Source organism: Lepisma saccharinum, chromosome 18 (genome assembly GCF_977018435.1).
Source record: "Lepisma saccharinum chromosome 18, izLepSacc3.1, whole genome shotgun sequence".
NCBI classification, from domain to species: Eukaryota; Metazoa; Arthropoda; class Insecta; order Zygentoma; family Lepismatidae; genus Lepisma; species Lepisma saccharinum.
Window position 1 is genome coordinate 36,408,286 of NC_139246.1, and position 27,526 is coordinate 36,435,811.

The 27,526-nt window shown below is 38.9% G+C and overlaps 2 protein-coding genes across 2 annotated transcripts; one reads left to right on the top strand and one right to left on the bottom strand.

Moving 5' to 3' along the window:
* The first annotated feature begins 4,152 nt into the window (after window positions 1-4,152).
* On the top strand, window positions 4,153-12,651 carry LOC146001966 (uncharacterized). The gene is made up of 3 exons (XM_083139689.1): window positions 4,153-4,260; window positions 10,744-11,059; window positions 12,470-12,651. Exons 2-3 carry the CDS (start codon window positions 10,744-10,746, stop codon window positions 12,499-12,501), a joined length of 348 nt encoding a protein of 115 aa, XP_082995815.1. The 5' UTR covers window positions 4,153-4,260; the 3' UTR covers window positions 12,502-12,651.
* A 2,098-nt stretch (window positions 12,652-14,749) lies between these two features.
* On the bottom strand, window positions 14,750-26,396 carry LOC146001967 (uncharacterized). Its single transcript, XM_083139690.1, has 4 exons — window positions 26,319-26,396; window positions 20,528-20,614; window positions 17,989-18,045; window positions 14,750-16,335 (listed from the first exon to the last, which is right to left on the bottom strand). Exons 2-4 carry the CDS (start codon window positions 20,579-20,581, stop codon window positions 16,105-16,107), a joined length of 342 nt encoding a protein of 113 aa, XP_082995816.1. The 5' UTR covers window positions 20,582-20,614; window positions 26,319-26,396; the 3' UTR covers window positions 14,750-16,104.
* Between the last annotated feature and the right edge of the window lie 1,130 nt (window positions 26,397-27,526).

The following is a 27,526-nucleotide window of genomic DNA, read 5'->3' on the forward strand; positions in this document are numbered from 1 at the left end:
TAATAACATTTTTAGTAACATTATTATTATTAACTTTATATTTATTAACATTATATTATTAAAATTATTATTATTATTGGTACGTTTATCCTGGTACTTGCCCCATCCCAGACAAAAATTCGTGGTTGCGCCTCTGGACCAACCACCCTCTCCTGCGAAGGATATGTCTGTCGAAATGTATATATTCCATCCATGTTACTCGTATTTCATTCCTAGGTTATGGCCTTACCCAGGATATGGACATGTGGAAAATATACATTGTCGCGGCATTAAACCTTTCTGTTTATAAGAATCTTACAGAGTTAGTTATTTCATTTAAATATCAATACATTGACTTGATTATTTACATAATATTTGCATAATATATCACCCCAAGATGAATAAACTTTAATAAAGCTTCTTGCGTGATTTCGCTCCAATTTTTACAACCTATGTAAGACATTATTTAGAATTACTCATAATTAAGTGTTAAGACTACCACAAGTTCCTCTAAGCAACGCCAGAATTGAAACAGTTATTTTTGGGGTCAAATGTGTAAAATGTTTAAGAAACTCAACGTAAACAATTCATTTTAATATTAAGTACTAACTGTTGTTCGCGATGATATTGAAATGTCTGATTATAAAAAACTATTAAACCTGGCAGAGTTATACATTTATTTAATAACACCGTGAAGCAAATTAATTACTACTTCAGAATTCTTAATACATTGTAATGTTTCGTGTGTATACTCACAGTTTTGAAGACAAGGTTCATATGTGGACATATAAGAAAGACTACCACAAGTTCCTCTAAGCAACGCCAGAATTGAAACAGTTATTTTTGGGGTCAAATGTGTAAAATGTTTATGAAACAATGTAAACAATTAATTTTAATATTAAGTACTAACTGTTGTTCGCGATGATATTGAAATGTCTGATTATAAAAGAACTAGGAAACCTGGCTGAGTTATACATTCATTTAATAACACCGTGAAGCAAATTAATTACTACTTCAGAATTCTTAATAAATTATAATGTTTCGTGTATGTACTCACACCTTTGAAGAGAAGGTTCATATGTGGAGATGGAAATTGTTGTCTCTCAATCTGAAGACTAACATGCTTTGGGTTAGAAACTGTCAAAATTTTGTTATAATTATATATGAACTTCAGTGTGAACTTCTCAAGGTGTATGTGGAACATGTTAACAATAAACAATAAATGCTTTCAGGTTCTGTGCCAGGCCAAGGGAAACTGATAAACGGTAATGAGATGCAAATATAAACCAAGTTTGTTGATTCATTTTTGGACCGTTATGCCGAGATAAGTGAAAATTAGGAACAGCATAGAGGGTGATTATTTCGGTACATATAATCTATTTGGTTGCCGTTTTTCGTGTTAACAAATTGCTCTTATACCTTTGAGGTGCCTTATTTTCAATATTTTACAATCCAAGAGGTTTAGGTAGAAATTTCATCGAAAAATGCAGACTCGACCATGACTCAAACCTGAATCCCTGACACATCCGTGTCAACTAACCTAACGAACCAGATCTTGATTTGCTTGATTTTTCGCTATCGCTGTGCTACCTGCATGGAATTGTCTCTTTCAGTGCAACACTGTAACGGGAGCTGTTGCCTTTGAAACACCGATGACGTCGAAAGTGCCTAGTTTCTTCTAACATTGAGCTGCTTATGATTTGGCACACACATGAGTTGGCATCGTATGAAGCCTAACATTGCAGGTTCGAATCCTGCCCTATCATCAGAGGCAGCGGTGCGAAGGGGTGCTTTCTTCCGCTCCCTCTACAAGATCCCCTTTTGAAAACCAATTTTCAACCGAATATACAGTTAAATCTTCACAGAGTTATAACCAAGAATAATTTCTTACAATCAAACATTTCGTTAAACAAGCGACAAACAAGTGATTATTTCACAAGTAAATAAATGTTCTTTAGTAATCGTGCACATGTGCTTTCTATTAAAATCCACTCTTTGCCGTACAGTTATGCGACAATCGTTTTTCATGTTATCCACAGTCAAACTCCGCAATTTTGTCTGTGAGAATCATCTTATATGCTAAAAATAATCTTTCAACAAAAGCATAATCAGTGGTGTAAACTTCAATGCTGAAATGTTAGTTTGCAAGGCGTGAATGCCACAAAGCACCAAAGTGACTCGAAAGTGAGCAAGACCACACAGATCAGAATTTTGCTTAATTAGAGCTTCGAAATATCGCCATGGGCTTGTAGGAAGGGAAATCAACAGCGAGTACATTTCAAACACGTTCGTCAATGTTTCTTCGTGAACAAACAAAGCAAATGCATCTATGTCAAATGAAAATCCTGTAAAACCTTTAAAAATATATAAAAACCTAAAAAAAGGCTTGATTTAGGAGTGTAAACCTAAAATAGGTTCTAACAAGCAAAATAGTTTTTTTAGGCACTATAAAACTTCATCAGTTGTTTCGTTTTTTAACGAAACGCTGACATAACTTATTACTTCTTACATCCCTGTAAAGGAAAAAAATAGGTTATAAACATAAAATCCCAGGTTTAGTTATGACTTATGAAAACCATGTCGTCATGAGCGTATTATATTAAGTATTGAAGAGATGTTGATACTAATATGAAAGGGAAGATACGTTTACTTATTTATATGTTGTGGTGAAAGCAAGCAATCAAAAACCGAATCCAGTTATTGGCATATTACCATAGAAGTATACTAAATGTTGATTGATATTTGATGGCTAAAACATACATCTATGTTTCACTTTTCCTTTATTTTCAACATCGCACCCCCTAAATTTCATTCCGCACCCCTAGATAGTTAATCCTAGCGCCGTCGCTGCCTATACACAAGTTCACCACTCGTCCGTTTCGTCGCGAGTAAAGTATGAGGTAGAAAATCGACATAAATAACCAAAACAGTATTGAACTTAGCACGCTTATTCTAAAATTGTACATACTATGTTTTACGAGTTTTGATTCGAATTTTTCAAATGTCGTAAAACATTTAGAATCAATGATTAAACAAAATTAGAACCTTTCATGAAACCCTTCATAATAAATGCTGAAGACCACTTTGATATATTGACTACGTTGTTACGAACAGTTATTACGCAAGCCTGGACACATAGGAAATAATATTAATCACAAATATTATTAATCACCTGAAGAAAGCATCATAAATATATATAAGTATATATGAACGGAAATAGCGAGTTACTGCATCGTGTGGACTTAACGGTGGATACCACGTTACAGAATAAATTTACTGCATTTTGACGTAGGTGTACGAATTTTTAGGTCTCCTGTAGAGTACTGCGACGAGAGGGTTTCGATCGAGCGCCAAATAGTTGGCACAAACGACGCTAGATAGAGTACCGAATTGAAAGCTTCCTCGCTCTAGAGAATAACGCTCGAACAGACAAAACGAGCGATATTCACTCTAAACCCAGTATTACACGTATAACGTACTTTGTCTATGGTAGTGTAGTACACGTATAACAGTAATTTGTCTGTGGTAGTGTATGGATCATGAAGTGAAAGACGTAGGGAAATTGAAACTTTAGCGAACATAGTCATCATCTCCATGTTAAAATGTAGTTTAATATTACCAATAAACAGTGAAATACGAAATAGTTGATTCTGAGCTGAAATTATCAGGGCGGCAATTTTACATATGTATTTATGTATCCATCAAACGAAAATGATATTCGAATGTGTATACGCTCGAGGGTGGTAGATACGAACGAGTACGATCTAGCGAAAGTGGTCCCATGCAGTAATCTAGTCTACTTATAGAGTTGTAATTTTTTTCCATCCATTTACAACCAGTAAACATTGTTCTTGTTTTGCAATATTTTTCCTTGCTTCAGTAGTTTATATGTTCCAACTCCTGGTTGCATCAAATTATTCAAGATTTTTTTTTCTATTTTAAGAAAATACCGATCTTAATTTTAATATATTTTACACTTTATGGCCATTAGGTCATTTCATAGGCCAGCTTTTAAAAAATTACGTCATCAACTCCCAATGACCTTTCACTCACAATGCAGGTTTATGAAGTCGTATTTTATCGAGCCTTTAACATAATAAAGGAAGGTTTTAGCACTGTTTTTATGTTAACTAGTTGCTATCAGGAAACGGATAAAGAGTCCATAAAAATGGACGAAGAGAGTTTTAATGTCAGTGGAGTTTATAAATTGACCAGCGTTGATTTGTCAAGATCTCCTGTTCAAAGTATCGCGGAGAGCCAATTTTGTATAGACCTCCGGAGGTGAGTTTTGTTACTACATAGATAAGTGAACGTTATTCCGTAAGGAGCCAAATGCTATTCTTTGTGAATCTATATTTTGTTGTTGGGTTCTAAGATAGAAAATTTTCATTGTGGATGTTGAACAAGTATCACATGTTGCTTCTTTGAGAAAAAAATGAAATCGTTGTCTTATATTTCATGAAAGTAGAGTGAAATTATTTTCGGAACATCTGCAGCTGACCTTGCGAGTCTAACAAGTAGATCGTGAGCTTGAGAGCGATACGTAGGGCCCGCGGTGGATTGGTGAGGGGCCTGGGAGCTACAACCAGGGGTAGAAAGACACATGACGCCCGATAGCCATGGCGCATGAAAATTTTCACCTGGCGCATGAATTTTAAAATTCAGTGCTAAAAAATATACACTTTTTTAATATTTTGAGTTTGCTTATGGAAATTTTCATTACCTTTTTTCTAGGGCTGAGCTGATACCGATGTATCTGTATTGGTTGGTATTTTTGCACCGATACTAGCCGATACCTTTGTCTTTGAGTTGCTAGAAGAGCAGCCAAAACCAAAATTTGTTCCTTTTCAAAGGTTGATCCATCTTTTCGAACTTACCTTTGGTTTTGGAAAAAATGAAAAATAGTTGGGCATTTGTTAAATGAATCTGTACTCAAGTTTCCGTGAACATCAAGTACGTGAAACAAAGATCCATACGCAGATCAAACTCACGTGCAAATCAATCGTAACGTGGAATTATCCCCATATGAGTTCGATGCTTCTGTTTAGTTCTCTTGGAAGTCTACCAGGCTTTGTTCGTACAGATGCGGTCTTGTGTAACAATAACCTCAATGAGGTCCCGAAAGCCAACGATGCACCTGTTGGTGATCCTTCCACTTTCTTTGGTGTTTGCGAACATCTCTCTCTATAGAGACTTACCGCAGTCAAAAACGTCATCGCCAATAAAAGTGGTGGACGTGTCTCACACATAGTACCAGGTGGTTATAATTAAAGTGACGGTGTTCAGAGTGGTACAGCACGGGCTGTAATGAGAGTAGCAGTCTGAAACTTCGTAGATATGCTAATGAAGCAATGCGCTCGCGAATTATGCAAGAAAAAAATAGTTCCAATTCTCGCCACCAAGGTAAAAACTGGCGCTGTAAGCAGTCAAAACGTGGAATTTTCCGTAACTCTGACGTCAAAGTCGGTGACATTGCCTAACCATTGTGTGAGCTCCCTGGTTGTCCTTGGTGACGCTTGTTGCTTTTCCTTTAGTAGTGTTCATGTAATTCGAATAGTGAAATTGTAGCGATATTTGATTACAAAGAGTATTGTTTTCTGCGATTTATAGTGTTTTTCCTGTAACTATACCAAGTTTTGACTGCTTACAGCGCCAGTTTTTACCCTGGTGGCGAGAATTGGAACTATTTTTTTTCTTGCATAATTCGCGAGCGCATTGCTTCATTAGCATATCTACGAAGTTTCAGACTGCTACTCTCATTACAGCCCGTGCTGTACCACTCTGAACACCGTCACTTTAATTATAACCACCTGGTACATATCATATTCCTGGAAATTCAAATATCTGGGCTAATCTAACTTTTCCTTTCCAACTTTAGACTAGTTTGTCTCGACCTGGATAACTGGGTTTCAGCAGGCGTGTTTCGACACAGGGAACGGTGCAGGGGAATAATGTTCTTTGAACGACACATGATGGCAGGTACTTTCTGATGGGTTTGGATTTTTCTCCACGCCAAGGAATAGAACTATGCAATTACTTCTTTTTTAGGAAAATCATTTGCCGGAAGTATATACGTATATGTCGAAAGCAAAGCCACGTCGGAAGATCACTGTACTGAAGTCAATCGCCTGATATTGAAGCAAGAGACTGGTACGTTTTCATTCTCTCCTTACATTTCGTTTACTATTTATTATTCTCTTTGTTAAGGGACAAAATAGAGACGAGATTGGTTTCACATTACAGCTTTACTGTCAGTTTTAGACGTCGTGTCCGGGGCTGGTAAATTGCCAATTATTCTTGTGTTTGCGGATGATTTAATGTTAGTTTGGGAAGAGTGATCCCTTAACTTTCGAGGAGGTTGAAGAGGCATGATTTCATTTTTCAACATTGGGGGTTCGGGGATGACGACACGATTGCCTCGCTCTTAGCTTCTCTTAATATTTTTCACATATTTGAAACATCTTATCGATTGTCACTGATCTAAAAAAGACTGTAAAGTTGAGATGCATCACAAGAGAGCATCGTTTGGTGAGTTAATTTATTCATCGCGCCTCGTCAGAAATTAATACGTATAATAATAATTACACACACACACACACGCAACTATATATATATATATATATATATATATATATATATATATATAACATTTGTTATTTTAACTGGAATTGAAGAAGTATCGGCATCGGAATCGGTATCGGTTCAAAGTGGTATGGGCTCAGCCCTACTTTTTTTTTAAAAAAATAACGAGTCTTTTTAAGGATTACTCTTCGAAGAGAGACTATTCTTCGACAACATTTCACTCCCGTGTCTATATTTTTGATAAAAAAAACAACAACGTAAAAAGCATATTTTGAAAAGTGCGAAAATTTCGGAAACTTTTTGGAAAATCGCGTATATCACACGGCGAAGTTACCTTCCACCTTATGCGAGCTATAATTCTATCCCGAGAATATCTGGAGCAAGGTCGCGCATAACTGAGAGAAGGGGAGAAAGCGAGTGGGTGGAGCGAAGCAGAACACGCTCTTGCACGCCGCTGGTAACTGCACTCACTTTTCTCCCTTCACACAATTCTCTTCCTCTCGCGCGTTCATTGGACGAGCATTCTCGAGTCGCTACTTGCACAGAAACTTGTTTGCATTCGCTCGATCCAGAGATTCCCGGGACAGAGTATAGGGATCTGCAGAAGGTTTTTCGTTACTCCCTTCTTGACACGTGGCTGGAAGAGTGGGATGAAGTAACGGGGAACAAGGTTCGCTATTGACTTGCGGTTCTAAATACCTTAACACATTGGTTTTAAAGTGGATAAATAAATCTTATGATAACTTTTATATTTTAACTAGCTGATTACCCGGAGTTGCCCGGGTATTTATTTATCCCAATCTTCTATTAGACAGGAAATAATGTATTCTAACTATAGTGTAAAATGTAACTAATTTTATTTACAGGTATTTAAAAGTATAAGTACAGTATACAAATTATAGAGTGAAATGTTTTACAAATTCACTATAATATTAATTTAACTCAAAACGTTATTATGAACAACCTTTTTCGTTTCACCTCCAGGAGCAAGAATAAATTAGTTCTTTGGGATTAAATGTCATCGTGAATGTCACCAATTAGCTTAGCGACCCCGAAAACTATGGATTCCACACTAATATCCGTCGTTTTCGACTATTTTTACATGTCACCCCCTTCCCACCCTCACCTCTAGGTGTGCCAGGGGTGTCTTACCCCCACAGTATTTCTTTCCAGATTGGAAGTGATATGTGTACCAAGTTTGGTTGAAATTGCTCCAGGCGTTCGAGAGTTATGCCGGAACAAATATATACAGGCTGACTGGTAATTAGATGTATTCCCTGAAAGGGGTTAAAGTAGAGACAATTTGCAATAAATTTGACCATATGATACCCCGTCCAAAAATTAGTAGTTTTCGAGATAATCGATTTTCTATTGTTTCTTTAAAAAATTACAATTTTCCACATAAAAAGATGAATTGAGAAAAAACTGCTCATTGTACTGAACTTATGTCAGCGTTTTCTGATAGCTAACAAATAAGTGGTTCGTTGAAAAAAAGTTTTTCCCAAATAACAATCACATGTAAGTAACGGGGGGATCTAAACTTACAAGTGATGATAAAAAAATGCACTCTTAGTTTACTTGGCAACGTAAACAAAAATGGTATGACACGAAGCGTACAAATTACTTTAATTACTTCCTTGAGTCATCTGCTATCCAACAAGGTACAAATGTTGCTAACATTCACATTTGTGTACAAGAAAAAATACTTCATTCATCTTCATGTGAATGGAATCAATGAACAAAATAATTAAAGAACATTACACGTCTTGCTCAAAGTGGGCACCTCCGTTAAGAATGCAGGCACACTGGTTTTTACGGACATTTGTTCTCGTAACTCGTGATGTGATGGTGTCCTTGATGTATTGACCAGCTGTTAAGATCCTCTCCCTGAGTCGCAAGGCGTCAAATCGATCGGGGGATCGATCTGGGCAGCCATCATGCTGGTAAATCATGTCACGTCTTGTAGCTAGAGGCACATCCTCCAAAAACATTGCCATCCCGTTCCTCAAAATATGTTCATAAGTGATACCATTTAAGATTTGGTGCAGGAAAAATGGCTCGATCAAATGATTGTTGATGACGCCTATCCATACTTGTGCCAGGGCGTGCGACAGTGTCTGGATGAAAATTACCCAAAGAAATGGATTGGCCGAAGAGGGGCGATTCTCTGGCCGGCTCGATCCCCCGATTTGACGCCTTGCGACTTTTACATTTGGAGCCACATGAAAGACTTAGTTTACAAGACACCGGTAAACTCGCAAGAAGAACTCAGGGAGAGGATCTTAACAGCTGGTCAATACATCAAGGACACCATCACATCACGAGTTACGAGAACAAATGTCCGTAAAAACCAGTGTGCCTGCATTCTTAACGGAGGTGCCCACTTTGAGCAAGACGTGTAATGTTCTTTAATTATTTTGTTCATTGATTCCATTCACATGAAGATGAATGAAGTATTTTTTCTTGTACACAAATGTGAATGTTAGCAACATTTGTAACTTGTTGGATAGCAGATGACTCAAGGAAGTAATTAAAGTAATTTGTACGCTTCGTGTCATACCATTTTTGTTATTAATACGTTGCCAAGTAAACTAAGAGTGCATTTTTTTATCATCACTTGTAAGTTTAGATCCCCCCGTTACTTACATGTGATTGTTATTTGGGAAAAACTTTTTTTCAACGAACCACTTATTTGTTAGCTATCAGAAAACGCTGACATAAGTTCAGTACAATGAGCAGTTTTTTCTCAATTCATCTTTTTATGTGGAAAATTGTAATTTTTTAAAGAAACAATAGAAAATCGATTATCTCGAAAACTACTAATTTTTGGACGGGGTATCATATGGTTAAATTTATTGCAAATTGTCTCTACTTTATCCCCTTTCAGGGAATACATCTAATTACCAGTCACCCTGTATATATATATATATATATATATATATATATATATATTTAGAAATATTTAGTATATTTACATCCTAAGAAAACCAAAACTCTTACACAAAAGGAGGTATCAAACTAGTAACACCGAAAACTTGACAAGATTTTTATTAGCAAGATCAAGCTTAATCTCCATATAACCTACTTACAAGTTTGTGTCTGGACACCTTAATACATGTAGACTATCTACACTATGCGATGAAAACGTAAGTGGAAAATAGCTTCATGGGCTTCTGGAAGGGTGGGGGAAAAGGGAGGCAAGGGGGGCCATGCCCCCATGGAAAATAAAAGTCAACCAAAAATTATATATCGGGTGATCCGTTTGAGATGTCAGAAAAGTAAACCATAGGTTAAAAGGTTAATGTACGTATCTCTGACTAGTTTGTTGTAATATATGCACAATAATGGATGTTAGTTTTGAATGAGTGCAGCTTTACAGATTTCAGTCGCGTGGCACTAGCGTTCATTGTAGATAAAGATAATGGTCACCCCACAATAGCACACAATGTATCGTATGGGATGTGACATTTTCGAGTGTTATATGCACACTAGTACAGACACATACCTGAAGTCTGTAAACTTGCACTCACTGAAAACTTACATCCTTTCTGCATGTATTACAACAAACGGCTCAGAGATACGTATATTAACCTCCTGTACACAACGGTTTAATTTTCTGACATCTCAAACGGATCACCCGGTATTTCACACGCATAATTTCATTTCAGCCACAATAATATGCGTTAATTATTGCACGATCATGATAAATGCAAATTTAAGCAAAGTTTTTTGAGGTAACAACACTATTATTGCGTAAAATGTTTGCCCCCCATCCTGGAAAAGAAATTCCTTCCTTGCCTCTCCCTGGAAAGAATCCTACGGACGTCCATAAATAGTTTGCTGTTGTTTCGGATCGATGAGGTTGGTCAGTTGCAGAATGGTGTCCTTCTTTATTACACAAGCCTGCATCCTTTTCGGCAGGGAAATCTTTGATAATAATTGTACCATTAATGTACACGAGTGATTGTTCAATTGAGTTTTTGACATAGTTGAGAAATGGTATCTGTATGCTTCGAGTTCCATTTTGTTTGAGGTGGATAAAACATCCCTGGGATGAATACAAATAATTTTCTGTTGCCGGCGATAAAATGTTTTGTGGGGGTAAATCCCCGGCACCCCCTCCGTTAATTCGCACGCTGCCTTCACGTCATCTGATTCTGAATCATATTTCCGCCATTCCAGATGCTTCTCATCCTAGCCCTAGTTGTGTCTGTCATGGGGGAAGCCTACATGAACCCCAACGCAATTGACCAGGACTCAGAACTTATGCAGCGCCCTCGTTCGGAACCACAGGTTGCAGGTTCTCCGATGGCTCCCTCGAGAACCAAGATGGCGGATAATGGCAAGGCGAAAGGGAAAAGTGACTCCATGCAGGCCGTGGAGAAGCTGGAGTCTTCAGCCACTGCGATGTTCAGCGCGTTTCCAGACGTCCTGAAGTTCATCGAGGCTGCATTTTTACTCATTAAGTATTTGCTGACTAAAACGCTGTATCTAATCAGTAAGTACCAGATTGGGGGTTTTCTCTCTTTCTTTCCATTCATTTATTTATACAAGATGATACAAAAGTCTATTGACATATTCGTTATATCACTAATGAATGGTTTTCAGGATGGGATAAAAGACAAGTAGTTTTCCAACAAGATGGTGCACCACCCCATTTCTCCAGAATCGTTCGACCTCGCTGACACCTTCCCCAATAGGTGGCTTGGCAGTGGCTCACGCAGACTTTGGGCGACTCACTCTCAGACCTGACTTCGACTAGACTTTTTGTCTGGAGTTTCATTAAGTCTAGGGTTGTACCAAATAAAGTTCAACACCATAGAGTAACTGGCACAGCGAATAGCTGCAGCAACAGAGTGATCACGCTAGCTATGTTGCAGTTTCGGTTTACGAAAGAGAGGTGGGTGCTCTCCTAGGCTTACAGGGCCACCATATTAAAATGTATTGAGTTTGTCTTCTATTCTCGAGAACTTTTCAGCAGTACTGTTAATTTTGTCAATAAAATGCTTTTTGATTAAAATGTCAAGAGACTTTTGAATTACCCTGTATACACTCCTCCAGTCTTCTCTGTGTATCCATTTCTATACTCTGGTCTCTCCCTCTATGTATAGGAAAGTTACAAAATAACATTTTTAAATTTCAGCTTGTGTATTCTTTAAACTAATCATTTTAAAAATCGACATGTATTTTACACAGTCGTGTTTTGGAGATTTTGGCAAATAATATTTTTATATGATTGCGGTTGGAGGGAGGTTGCTCTCTACTGTTGCCCCCACCCATCCTGTTTGGCACCCAATCACCGGTACTGTTTTATATATTAACAGAAAATTGTAATTGGTGGCGTAACTCAGAAAACATAAGAAACACTATTTACCAGTCATTCATAACATGAATGACTTAAATACATATCAAAATTTGATATTTTGGTTTAACTTTTATGGAATTCCCACCAAACTGTCCTCTGTATTCACATAGTTTTCAATGACAAAAGTACCCACTGCAACAACTAGCAACTGTGTCCATATTAATCTTATAAAGTTAATAATTTTATTTCACTTGAACATTATTATATTCATTTCTCCAGATTACTGAAAGGTATGTATGTACTAAAGATGAAAGCAACAGACATTAGATGCGTGCGTTCAATAACTTACATGTAAACATCTTTCTTTTCTTTTTAATTGTATATGTTGTATATTTTGTTTCAAACTATATCCATCAAGTTTTCATCTTTGTATTAATCTCTGAGACCAGAGTCTGTTGTAAGAACGGATCTTGAGGCTGAAACACGTCCGCTCTAATAATACCATATTTTAATTAATATTATTATTATTTTTATCATATACTATAATTAAGTTTCTGTGTGGGGTATATTGTGTATAGTAAATATGATGTTCAACTTTTTCAGATAATCTAAACCAAACCCAATTCGGATTTTGAGGTTGTCATGTTTGGAAAAAGAACATTACTCAGATTGCTGTGAACAAATGTGTAATATGTACTCAGTTTATATCAAGTTTCAAGAGATTTGTTAACCATACTGTACTGCTTGATTTGTCAATCAGAGATTAAAGCTATACATTGTTTGTATTTATCAATCTCTTTCTCAAGCCTTTCTTCTCCTTATCACAAGAACTGTTACAATTACTGAACATTTGCCATTCTTGTTTCTGAGATCAAATTTCTCATTATGTGTTGAGATATTAAGTATTATACACTAAGCGTTTATGTATATTGTGTAGTTATTTCACGCAGAAATACTGAGTCTAAGAAACAAAATTTCCTATATTGCAAAATCGTCTGATGTAACGTAAAATCCTTGTCAATACGAGTCTTGGGATGGTAGGCACTGAAGAGTACTGCATTGGACCACCGCTCAAATATCATTTCAATGTGACAATAATCTTACAAATATATGTGTAAAATCCGTCCTGGTAGTTTCAGCCCATAATCATTAATCATCTATTCGTTTACATGTATTGCTATGTATTGGTATAGGCTAAATTACATTTTAACAAGGAGATGGTGACTGTGTTCACTTTAGCTTCAATCTTACTGCGTCTTTCACTTCACGATCCATATTTGAAGGCGCACTACCACAGACACATTACGGTTGTACGTGGACTACTGGGCTTCGAGCGTATACCGATCGTTTGCCTTTTCAAGCGTTATTCCCTCGAGCGAAGAAACAGTCGATTCCGTAAGCCGTCTAGCGTCATCCGTGCGAATTATTAGACGCTCGAGCAAAAAAGCCTGGATGCAGCACTAGTACTGAACTATAGGGAATAAAATGTATAGCTTATTACATTTTGGAGTAGAATTTTGGTATATCTTTTGCTTACACTTGATCAACTAATGATCCGTCTTATGCGAGCATCCCGCCTGCACACACCCCCCCACCCAGTGCCGGCGATTAGGGAGCTGTAGGAGGGCAGTTGCCCCCCACTTTTTGCCACTTTTGCCACCGCATTATGCTAAACCTTATCTAAAAAGGGAAAGTAAACTGTGCTTGCACCCCCCCGCCCTCAGTTTTGGTACCTTGTTTTTCTTTTCTAGTTTTGGAACCCAATCGTCCCCACTGGCACTACCTCAAGACAGTAAGGTTCAGAGCAGAAGTGGAGGAAGGGCTTGCGTCGGGAGTTTTAATACTATGGGGTAAGACGCCCTCCCCTTTCTCTTCTCCATCCCGGGTTCGATACCTGGAGAAGGCACCATTGCACTGTGGTTCGGATCTTACTTTAATGCATAGGCCCAGTCCCGATTAGGCCATCTGTGCATAAAGTGTACTTAAAACAAAAAATAAATTCATTCAATTCGTTTTCTTCTGCCATGATTACCATGCCACACTGCACAGTTACTCACGAATCAGATGACGAGAGCTTTCACATAGCAGGAACGCAACCGACGAAGCCTCCTGCCTAGCTCATTCCCTCCTTTCCGCCCCATCTTACGACGCTACAGTATCGCTGCTCGTTCTGCATTCCACACGTACATATGAGAGTGGTCTCCCTCAAATACGGGAAGTAGATCAGGTCTGATGTACATTGTGTTCCGGAAATCTCTGGAGCAAGCAAACAAAAACAAGTCTCTGCGCAAGTAGTAAATCTAGAGGGTTCAACCAATGAACGCGTGAGAAGGTAAGTGAGTGCATGGAGGGGAAAATGAGGTTGCAGGTACCACTCCGCTCACTCGCTTTCTTCCCTTCTCTACCGCTATGCGCGGCATTACTCCACGGATTCTTGAGACAGAGTGTAGATGAAATTGAACTGAATGTAGCACACAACAAATAATTTGTGATACAATACTGTTACTTTAATGATTGTGTCTTTTTTGTTGTATAAAGTATTTGTCTTGATTTCATGGTTTTAGTGGCTACCTTCCATAAATTCTGAAGACAATTTAGTTTTAAATATTGAACCCTGTTCTTATGTTATTGATATTCCTAAGATTATTGTCAATCTTCACATTGTCTTATAAACATTTTCTGTCATATATTTTTCTTTCACTTAAAAGGTTTGTAAATTGTAGGTAAATTGATATGCATTTCTTCAAGATTTTATAGGTCATATATGGAATTTTCACACTCACTATTCACAAACATTTTTTAAAATTAAATCCAGGTTCACCAGTTTGGAGGTTATATGTATAAAATTTAATTTATCATTTAATTAAACAGATACTTCCAAAGAGTATTTTTTTATGTGGTATACAAACTAACACAATTACAACTCAATAAATAAGTACAATTACATTGACTGCGTGCATGACTTAGTGAGGACAGTGATCTTTGTTTACTATCATGATACAATTGAAACAAACATTAGGTGAAATATTATGCAGAGAGAAACTAAGATATTGAAATTACAGTTAAATGTGAACTGATCCTTGACTACACGAATCGAAATTGTGCAAAGGAGACTGTTGCATGTACTGAGGCTGGTGGTTGGTAGCTTCAAATAGTGGAAGTGGCTTCAAATGATAGGCGGTTTCTTCAGACTTGTGGATTGTGTCTTCAAAGGGGTAGCTGTCTACAAACTTGTGGTTTTAAACTGTTGATCGTTTCTCCAAACTGTTGGATGGTGGCTTCAAATTGGGGTATCTTCTTCAAACGGATGAGCTGTATCTTGAAACAGGTCGACTGGTACAAGTTTCTTCAGATTTAAGGGAAGTAGCTGCAGAGTGCTGACCAGTTGCTTCAAACTGGTTTACAAGTTTATTTAAATTGATCGGCACAGTAGCTTTGAACAGATGAACCTTTACTTGAAACTGACGGTAGCTTGACATTTGTAGAAATTTGCATCAATCTGGTGGACACTGACTTAAAGCAGGTGGGCTGTTCACTTCAAACTGGTGGACAGTTTGTTTAAACTTGTGAATTGAAGAGGTGGACTGTCGAAGTATTAGTAGGAATTTCTTTAAACTGGTGGTCTCAGCTTCAAGTTGTTAAGATATTTCTTCAAACTGGTCGGCAGATGTTTCACATTGGTGGGAAGTTATTTTTTTAACTGATCGGATTAGCTTCAAGCTGGTAAGATATTTCTACAAACTTGTCGGCAGATGTTTCACATTGGTGGGACGTTTCTTTAAACTGGTGGGCTCAGCTTCAAGCTGGTAAGATATTTCTTCAGACTTGTCGGCAGATGTTTCACATTGGTGGGAAGTTATTTTTTTAACTGATGGGATTAGCTTCAAGCTGGTAAGATATTTCTTCAAACTTGTCGGCAGATGTTTCACATTGGTGGGCAGTTTCTTTTTAACTGATGGGCTCAGCTTCAAGCTGGTAAGATATTTCTTCAAACTGGTCGGCAGATGTTTCACATTAGTGGGAAGTTTTCTCAAACTCGTGGGCTGTTTACATCAAACTGGTGGGAAGCTTTGAACTGGTGAGCAGTAGCGTGAAGCAGGTGAGCTGTTACTTCAATCTGTTGTGCAATAACTCAATCTAGAGGGCAGAAGGTTCAAGGTTGTGAATCGTAGCTTCAAGTGGATGCAGCAACCAAACTGAAAGCAGATGAAAGCAGATGGATGAAGACGGTCATTGCATCATGCTTTATCATCCTTCTTCCTCTTCTCCTCCATGAGGAACTCGACCAGGACCGGGAGCAGGGAGTTGAGGAGTTCCTGTGAGGTCGGTTCGTGAGTGGGGAACATGTAACCGAAGGCGTCCTTCACAGACCCCATAAATCCGCTATGATGCTGTTCATTCTTCTGTTTGTGTGCTATTTCCGCCAGGGCTGTTATGACCTTTGGATCTACGGTACTTGAGTCCTCTTCCTTTGAAAGAAACAAAATACAGTGTTAAATTGTAAGGCCCTCACAATGAAAGACTCGACTTGGAATTCTACAGCGTGTTCGAGAAGTCCCCGAACGCCTAGATTACATTACCCTACATATTACCAAGGTTGTTAAAGATCTAGGGACCTATAAATTCTAATGGGTTCTAATGGGTTCCGCTACAGGACCGGAACATTATTTCTCGTATAATTTAAATTCGGTCCAAGTTGCGTATTGTTTCATTCCAAGTACGGAACTTCGACCGTATTTAAATTCATCCAGAAAATAGGTTCCTGGACAGTGTTTAAATTAATCCGGAAAAATGTTCCGGGACCGAACTGAAATACTTTACAGATAAAGATGGTTCTTTGCAGTCCGGAACCCATTTACGCTTGTTGATTTTCTCTCCTGGACCGGAATTGAATTTATTTAAAATTCCTGGATCTTTAACAACCGTGACTAAGAATACTCAAGCAATATCCAGTATAGTTGCATAGCCCGAATTCTAAGGTGATGTACTTCGTTCAGATTCACTTGTAGTGTACCTCTGCGGCCTTGGTGCACGAATACGTTGATTGATTGAGTTGGTGTTTTAAGTCTACTTTATGCACAGTAAGACTAATCGGGACTGGACCTACAGTTTAAATGTGCCTCCACCGGTTCTCGAAATCGGGATCCCTTGATTACAAGGCTACCACTGCGCCATCGGCGAGGCCCTCAAATACGTTGAGAACGATCTTGTAAGCGAAGTTTTCAGTTTCGAGTCCTACTCTGTGCATGAATGTGCTTTGTGAGTGCTTTCATCAATTTCGCCCAATCGTTATTCATCCTCATCGTCCTGATTAGCCAGAGGTGATAGAAAAGCGACGCTAAATGAAAAAGAAATTCAATATCAAATGCAACTTATCGAGTTGCATTTTGCTGTCGTACAGTCATCAGCAAAAATAACAGTAGGCAAAGGGTCTGTCGCTATTTTCTTTCTATCTTCAACTGCGTTCCCTGTTTTTGAGAAATGTATTTTTTGCTGGAGCACAAGTTGTTCTCTGTTTATTGGAAACTATGTTCCAATATTTTTGAACTGCACATTGTGGAAAGCAGAGTGAATGAACGTGATGGTGGACAATTTGCCTAATATTATCTTTGCCGTTGGGTGTACATTGCTCAGCGTTATGCAGTTCTTTACGTATACGACGCCAATTACGATATAATGAATAGATCAGTTTATAAAATAAATGAAAGATCATAATCGATATTACTTTGCAACTTATTTTCAAGTAAGAAACCTTCAAATATATTTTTTAAAAAAGTAAGTATGTTTGAAATAACTTCTTGAAGGTATATATGCACTCTGATGGAACAATTCTAACTAACTAACTCTCTAGCCTTCTTAAACCCGAAGGTTTGTGGCTTCAGCAACACAAGCCTTCCATCTGTCCTGGGCAAGATCACTCCAATCTTTTACATCTTTACCGATTTCCTTTAGGTCCACCTCAACATTATCCTTCCATCTTCTTCTTGGTCTTACTACAGGTCTCTTACCATCAGGTTTCCCAACAAGAATCCTATAAACTCTGATGGAATAATTTATTCAGGGTAAACTTAAGCTACTGCTATATGAACAACCTTGAAAACTTTTGCATTTTGTGACTTTACCTGTTCTCCTGATTCGTCTCCTTCCCCTGCTTTGCTCGAACACGCCAGAATGTGAACCTGGTTTAGAAAATGTTATTATATATACGTATATATACTAATACAAATGTATAAATATGTATATTAGTATGAATATTGTCATTTATTTTTCTGACTTATTTGTTGCTCAATAGGATCATGTAACACAAAATGGATTTCTTTGATTTAACAAAAAAACAAAATGATTTGGTGATCTTTTTGTTAACCATAAAGAAACATGCGTGGTGATCTTTACTAAAGGTAGTAATGTTAAATAAATTACTTTATAAATCAAAGTTCATGGTGAGATTTTGGCTAGAATTACAAAGAAGAATTTGTGTTAATGAATGATTACTTATTAGTCACCTAATCAAACTTTTGTTAGAGTCAGATTATTTTCATAACAACTTCAGCTGGTCGCGCGAGTCCGGTTAGTGAACCTACCAACAGTCCAGAGCGCGAGCAACAGTGATAGCGATAGGTGCTGTGAAGAGATTACGCCAGCGGCTCGTTTGTTGATTGGCTACTCCGGGACTTATAACTCGCTCCAAAGCTACCGATGCAAACAGCCAGAGATGTTACGAAAGTAATGTCACTCTACTATCACGTCTTGTTTGATTCAAAATAAATATTTATTTCTGTATACACACACATCATGCTAAATATATTTACAAGTTAAGTGTTTCCTATGTTTAATATCACCTGCTTAGCGACAACTGATTGAATTGCGTTAGAATTTAATACAATTTCAACGAAATACATGAAACGTTTACACTGATTTGATTAGCAGCAGTACTTATTCCGATATTTTTTGTAGTTTCATCTTAGATAAGATGGCTTTTTTTTGCCTTCGAGAATGCTGAGCGCCATAAAACTAATACTTGAGTACATACCATATGTTGCTAATTTATTTAACTTCTATAAGCATTATGTCAACGTCTCGTTTTAGTCCTCCGTGTGCTCAGATAGGCTTACTGGGTCTGAACCTGGGGGTTTAAATAAGTGTGCAGCTTGCTTCGGTTTGGAATCAAATTATGGGTCAATTTAATTTCAAATGGACATCATTCAGATACAAGAGAGCCTCCGCAGACTAGCGACTCCTGTGTATGACACTTCCGCTGGAGGGGACTGGTTGGCACGATTTTAACCGATGGAGGGGAAGGTGCATGGAGACTTTTCGCCGAAGGTTCTTTTTCTTGTCGTCGCTATATATCTGGGAGGCCGATTGTAATGTTACTTCTAATACAAGGTAACCAAAAAAGTTCTTGCCGTTCTAGAGCAGTGATAAACAAAGAGCAACACATTTTGCCAACGTTCCTGCAGCTGCACAAAATCCTGGTGATAAACCTCGGCGGGCTTGGATGCAAAGAAGTACGAGAGTGCGTTCCGCAGGTCTCCCTCATTTGCGAAGGATCTCCCACGGAGGTGGTTGTCGAGGGAATGAAACAGGTGGTAATCTGTTGGTGCAAGGTCCGGTGAATATGGTGGATGGCACAGTGTCTCCCAGCCAAGTTGCTGAAGGGTCTCCCGGGTCCTCTTTGCCACATGTGGCTTGGCATTGTCGTGCAGGAACAGCACACCCTTGCGATTCACCAATGCCGGCTCCTTCTACCGCTATACACGGTGCACCCTTTGCAAGTGCTGAGAGTAGAGGTCAGCAGTGATGGTCTGACCAGGTGGAAGGAGCTCGTAATGCACCACTTGCAGACAATTCCACCATACAGAGCGTATAACCTTTCGTGGGTGGAGAGGTGGTCTTGAGGAGTGAGGAACAGGGTCACGTGGCGACAACCAATGTCTGGTACAGTTGGGAGTGTCATAGAGGACCCACTTTTCGTCACCAGTGAGCAAGCTATCAAATATGGGCGTGTTCAGGTGCCGAGTGAGCAAGGACAAACAGGCTGTCACTCGTTGTACCTTGTTGGCTGCAGACAATGTGTGGGGTACCCACTTGCTTCACTTGTATGACTTCCCTATCCCATGCAGGTGCAGTCTGACTGTTTCAGCGGAAACATGGAACTTTTCTGAAAGTTCATCACACGTTAGACCACTGTCCTCCTCGATGGCTGTTTTCAGGGCCTCGTCATCCAACACATGTGGTCATCCACTGCGAGGTTCATTCGAAAGGCTCACATCTGACGAACGGAATTTCTGGAACCAATGCCTGGCAGTGCGTTTGTTCACGGCATTCTCCCCAAATGCCTGGCATATGCGGCGACTTGATGCGGCAGCTGACAGGCCCACTTTAAAGTCATACAACAAACACACGCGAACAAGCTGCTTCAATACCTCCATTTCTCTTCGACACTGGACGAGCTATGACTGCTGTGTGTGCGCAAAGTGCCTGTATTACTGACAGTCGTTGGTCAGACTAACTCCCGATCGCTTGGCAGGCACGTGCGTCATTTCGTTTTCTCTCTGTGAGCGCATGATGGGACGTCAAAAACGGCAAGAACTTTTTTGGTTACCTTGTATAATTACTAAAATTGCACACCCACGCACGGAAAGAAATGAATGTTCTTACCTTTTGAAGAATGAAGAGAACACACAGACCGATTAGCAAATTTTTTCTGGTCATTTTGAGGGTTTACCAATGGAATCCATTATTCCACTACAAAGATAGAAAAAAATAGTTAATGTTGTCATAGGTGCTCAAAGAAAATTGCTTTGTTTTCTTAAACAAAATCGAAAGATTATCTCAAATGAGGAGAAATGCTGGTGTCCAATTTACGGTCATCGAAAGTGACAAGATGAGAGAGAGAGAGAGAGAGAGAGAGAGAGAGAGAGAGAGAGAGAGAGAGAGAGAGAAGGGGAGGGCCTCCCCGATGGCGCAGTGATAGCGTCGTCGCCTTGTAATCAAGGGGTCTCGGTTTCGATACCCGGTGGAGGGGTGGGTCGGTTTCCACTTTAAACTGTAGGTTCAGTCCCGATTAGCCTTACTGTGGACAAAGTGGACTTAAAACACCAACTAAAAAAAGGCTGAGATGGAGATAGAGGGAGAGAGATAGCGAGGGAGAAAGAGTGGGAAGAGAGAGGGAGAAAGAGGGCAGAAGAGGGAGAGAGAGAGAGAGCCGGGAGGGAGAGAGAGAGAGAGAGAGAGAGAGAGAGAGAGAGAGAGAGAGAGAGAGGAGAGAGAGAGATGTAGTGGCGCACTAACTGAGCCAGAGAGGGTCTAGACAACTTGACATGTGCGGTCCAACCTTTCTCTGAAGTGACTTACTTGCCTGGGATGAATATAAGTAGGAGAAAAACTTCCTTCATAATGTTTCGTATGTGTACACTCACCTCACTTAATACTCCGAGAGTTATACAGCACATTTGTAGAAGATACAATTCAATCTATAAGGGTATCAATATACGCTGTATAAAACACACCTTACTACTAATTGCGTCAGATAATAATTATCTGCTTACGTTTTCATAAGTTGTTAACTATTACATAATAATTTTAACTTCAGATTTTTTCTTTGAATATATTTTTACAATGTGTAACAAAAGGGACCTTCCATATCTTTTACGATTCGGGCTGAGTGAAATTTTCTGTTTGGTTTACCTGTCATGCATTGCACTTTATTCTCGATTTTGTAACTGTACCGTAACAAGCCAGTTGACTTCTAAGTTCAAAGGGACCCAAATTACCATTAAGATGTGGGCCCAAGAGGCAGTAGTCCCTTACCCCAATGGTCAGTACGCCCCTGGAAGGAGAGAAAGAGGTGGAAAAGAAAGTTCGTATGTACAGTCACCGGGAATACAAATGGGACACCTAGATCCTGAAATGCTCGTTTCCCTGCAAGGCGTTGTGTGTGTTGCCTAACTCTACGGCGATAAGTGGACTTTGATAGCAAATTTTCAATGGTAACTTCTACCACCGCCGTAGAATTAGGCAACACACACAACGTCTTGCAGGGAAACGAGCATTTCAGGATCTAGGTGTCGCATTTTTGTTGCCGGTGACTGTACGTTTAGAGAACGTTAACAGAGAGAAGTAACACACCCACATTCACCCCCCCCACACACACAAGAGAGAGAGAGAGAGAGAGAGAGAAAGAGAGAGAGAGAGACACACACACACATACACACACGGTGGAGGGACAGCTGAGAGAAGTGAAAGAAGCGAAACATAGGAATAGAAGAGAATGAAGTGAAAGAATCGAAACATAGAAATAAAAGAGAATGAAGTGAAAGAAGCGAAACATAGGAACAAAAGAGAATGAATGAAGTGAAAGAAGCGAAACATAGGAATAAAAGAGAATCAAGAGAAAGAAGCGGAACATAGGAATAAAAGAGAATGAAGTGAAAGAAGCGAAACATAGGAATAAAAGAGAATCAAGTGAAAGAAGGGAAACATAGGAATAAAGGAGAATCAAGTGAAAGAAGCGAAACATAGGAATAAAGGAGAATGAAGTGAAAGAAGCGAAACATAGGAATAAAAGAGAATGAATGAAGTGAAAGAAGCGAAACATAGGAATAAAAGAGAATGAAGTGAAAGAATCAAAACATAGGAATAAGAGAGAATCAAGTGAAAGAAGCGAAACATAGGAATAAAAGAGAATCAAGTGAAAGAAGGGAAACATAGGAATAAGAGAGAATCAAGTGAAAAAAGCGAAACATAGGAATAGAAGAGAATCAAGTGAAAGAATCGAAACATAGGAATAAAAGAGAATCAAGTGAAAAAGCGAAACATAGGAATAAAACAGCATCAAGTGACAGAAATACATATTTTAAACAATTCTTGCTGCCCCTCTAATACACGTACAGTACAGTCGTACCAAGAAGAGAAACACCGTTACCAAGTCGCGAACTGAAGTAGACAGTCATCTGTTTATTCCTCTCGTAGTAACCACAGACAATAATGTTCACCTTCGCCTTTCCCCAGGGTCACAGTGTTGTTACATTTATATCCCTACCTTACTTCGTTGCCAGAAAATTACACAACGCTAAATATTACATCTCTGCTTTCGCTGTGTGCGGTTTTCACCGTCATGACGATACAAACACTTGGCACTGGTTAAAGGTGCCGATGATGCGTTGAAGAACTCCGCACATTTTGGTAACGCAGGGGCAGGATTACATAACAAGCAGCTGATAGCACCCTCCACAGCTCTGTTTCTCGCTTAAGGAGAAGAATTCGATGACAGCGTCAGAGGGTATTTCTGTTCTTGGCACAGGAGTATAAAATAAACTATTCTGTTACTCACGGGAGGATTGGTTGTAAGATATCGATTTTTTAGCTTGTTGGATACCATGAACTGATTCCTGTGTACTTCCCTACAAACTATACGCACTAAGTGGGGGGTATCACTGATTTTTTCTCAATCCTGAACGTGATACCAAACGACATCTCGTCGGAAGATATTTTACCACCCGATCATTCAATTCTCGTACATTAAATTATGGGGAATTTGTGATGTGTATGTGTACGCACACACACACACACACGCATACACCCACACACATGGACACACATTCACACACACATACTACATAGGCATATATATATTTCTGTGCAGTGGCGTCGATTGAATTCCAAAACCGGGGGGGGGGCAAGGTGCCAAAACTGTGGGGGGCAACTGCCCTTCCTCGCCCCCTAATCGCCGCCACTGTTTATGTGTATATATCAGTATGTATACATACATATATGGAGCATTCCATTGTCACCGGTGGAACATGCGAACTACATTTTTGATATTAAAGTAACTATTCTTCTGATAGTTAATCAATTATTTTAACAGTTTCTGTGCAATGAAATATGAAACTGAACACTGTTCATTAAACATAACTACCCTTAAAATACTTTCCCACATTTGTAGCTACAAGTGAACAATTTACTGCCACAGGTGGGACAGACTAAACGCTGCCTCTTCACTTTATTTTGATTACTGTGATTTGTCAAATGATGAACAATAAATTATTAAAGACAAAGAGAGAAGGTAATTGACCTTTGAATATTCTAGTGGAGTTGATGGGGAAATGTAACAGATAAAGGATAAATTATTTGCTTTTTGGTGTCACGGGTGGGACACAATAAAAATCACAAGTAAATCAAAAAGTTAAAATAAACGAGCAATAAGTAAAATAACTAATTAATAACTAACTTATATATGTACGAGTATATAATATTGAATTTCTATGCAAATGACAAATTAGGTTGCTCACTCATAAGATAGGATGAGCTTCAGGGACTCTTTAACATGGAATATAAATATGTTTCTAAGTTACAAACAAAAATCATGAATATATTATTTTTGATTCAAAAATATCCATATGCAAGAAGCATAAAGACAGGTCGAACAAAACTATTAAAAAATTAGTTTTCTAAAAAACGATCCCATTGGTTACTCATTTCCTAAGTTAGCTTCCCCTACTTCTTGCTCTATTCTATTAAACTGAGTAACCAAGGTGCTACTAAAGGAATAGATGAGTTAGAGTACTGAATTCTTGTCATTTAGCGCCCCTTTGTGCCAATTTAGGTTAATGGCCTCCCCGAGGATGACATTGGAGAGGAAACACTCACAAAGAGCACTCATGCCCATATCGGGATTCGAGCCTGGGAACTTCGGTGGTGAGATGGAAAGTCCACCACTTCTATTTCTCTTTAACTAACTCTCAAGCCTTCCATCTGTCCCTATCCTGGGCAAAATTAATCCAGTCTTTTCCATCCTTACCGATTTTCTTTTATAGCATCTCAATGTTATCCCTCCATCTTTGTTTGGCCTTCCTACAGGTATCTTATCATCAGGTTTCCCAAGAAGAATTCTGTAAACTCTTTCCTTTTAAGCCCACCTAAGTTTTCTTGATATAATTATTCTTATACTATCTGGACATGAATACAAATTATGAAGATCTAAATTATGTAACCTTCTCCACTCACCTCTCCTCATCCCTTCTAGGTCCAAATGTTTTCGTAAGGATTTTATTTTCAAATACTTTTAATTCAGCGTGTTTACCAGACAAGAATGTCAAGAAAGTAAAGAAATGAAACAGGTAGGTCTAGAATAAGTCAAGAAATTATGCTTGTGGTCAATAATGTTTGCTATTTTTTTAGAGTAATGTGAATTTACATTGTTACGTACCTGTACTGGAATTTGATAAAGTCGACGCGCTAGCTACGTTAACGACCGTCTGGCTTTGAAGTCCACGGAGCGCGCCCACGAGCTCCAACAATCACATTCAACGCACAGTGTTGCCACACATCTACTCTACGCCACCTTGTCCCTCCGCCCACAAGCACCTTCCCACGGTCTCCACATTGAAGTTGCTAACTACGGCAACAGCGTATCCGCAGTCATGTGACTGAGACTCCACGTGGAGTAGACGAGCAGAATGACAGCTGCGCCCATTGGCTGGAGGTTGAGTGTGATTGGACGTAAACAACTCGCCCGTTGTATAACCCCACCCGCGTTCGTGGCGGCGGCTTTCTTCAGTTCTTGGACGTTAACGAAGTAAACGCGTGGATTATACAATTGAGTATTTGGGAATCTAAAATTATATTGAACTGTGATTAAGATGTGTTCACTTTGTTTTAAGAAGTAGATTCTTGGGTGTGTGAAATTTTGTAAAAATATTAAATAATGCGGCCATTTCCCATCCAGAATGAAGTCTGAGGTACAGTAACACCTCGTTAATCCGGACCCCGATAAGCCAGACTTCGCTTAATCCTGACAGGTAAAAGGCAAATGACAAAAGGAAAAAAAGAACAGAATGCAAGGTTTTAAATGTGGCTAGAAGTCAACAAGAGAACTTCCCAAATAAAAGGCAGTCAACCATTAATGAAATTCTGTTTCCCACAGACTTTGTACTGTACTGTATAGTGTATTTAGGCCTATGCCCTTTAAATACATCATAATAAACATGTTTTGTTGCTATAAACGGAGATTTAATGCACTTTCTACTATTCTTTTAGGTTATTTCAGTTAATCCGGACTTTCCTTAAACCGGTCAACTTATCCCCCCCAGTAGTCCGGATTAACGAGGTTAATTCTTACATGCATTAATAATTAAAGCAAATCTAAGTCGTAGGGGGTTTTCATTGAATACAAATATATATTCTCTTAACGTCCAAGTATTCCTAAGAAGGGGAAGATTAAATAAATGTTAAGAAAAATGGAAAAAAGGCCAAGAAAAAGTAAAGAAATGTGAAGAAAAAGTCATGAAAACGTAAAAATATTTAGATTTGTTAATTTGTAGACACCCTGTAATTTCACTCTATCCATGTTACACAAGAACCCTTAACATAAAGCAAGAAAGCCTTTATGAACGAGAATGACAATGAACAATAAATCCCGGTATTTCTTAGGAATTATCCTCCCATTTACCTTTCGAAACACAAGTTGTAGTCCAAGCTGCTTGGGAGAAGGCGAAAAACTGACCGTACTAAGCCAAATGGCACGGGCTCGCAGCGATACCACGTGAGAAGATTAGCAAACTCAATAGTTTTCACTCATGCAAGCACCGTTGTTCGCAATGTAAGTTCTTCCGCCCATCCAGATACCCTGTCGCCAATCAGTGATAAGTGCGCTCCACTTTCTAAAGCTTCAATAAGTATGAAGGTCAAGGGCCCTTAGTGTGGGAAGATAAGTGCAAATGTTAGCTGGATCTTTTCTTGTTTTTAATGAACACCATTAGTTTATGTGGGACCTTTAAATCAGCAAATACACCTATACCTTGTCCCAGCTAACTGTGGAGCAGGGCCGTGCATAGCGGCAGAGGAGGAGGAGAGAAATCGAGTGGTGAGCCTAGTCTGTACCCTGAATGCACGGCTTGTCAAAATTTGAACTTGCTGTTTCATCCCTAATATTTCCATAAGAAGTTCTTAAACCAAGCGTACGGACCTGGAGACAAAAATACGGTCCGTTTGCCATGTGCGTATGGTATTGTCGCTTTCAAAAGTTGGCAACACTGTAGAGCGAAGCTGGGAAATCGGGTAACTCCAGTCGTCCATTACGCAATCCCGTTTCTCTCACTGTTCATTGGTGGAGCCGTCTCGCGTCACTACTTGCGTAGAGACTTGTTCTCGTTCGCCTGGTCTACAGTTAGCTGGTACAGGGTATAGACTCTCTTCTTATCTTTTGCTTTCCATATATATTGAATAAAAAAATTACCGGCAATTCTAAGGACATAAGTTTGTGTGAAACAAAGTAGAATTATCGCGGCGTAGAAACCACAGATTCTAGGTTAGAATCCTGGTCAAATATCATACATCCTCGTCATCGCGATTAGCCTAGACGTAGAAAAACGACGGAATGTATCAAAAATTGAAGTTGTAATAGCATACAGGTTGTCTCAGTGTATCTGTGTGTGATAAACATGCCGAAAAAAAGTGTACATATTTGATTTTGACTTGGTTCTTGTTATTTAGCGACGCTTTTCTTCTGAATTTGGCTAATCGCGACGATAAGGATGAATGATGATACTCACAAAGAACATCCTTGCCCAGTCCGGGATTCAAGCCCATGACGTCTGACGTTGTTGCATGCTATGCTAACCACAGGCGACGAAGGTATCTGGAACCTGTCAAATGTGA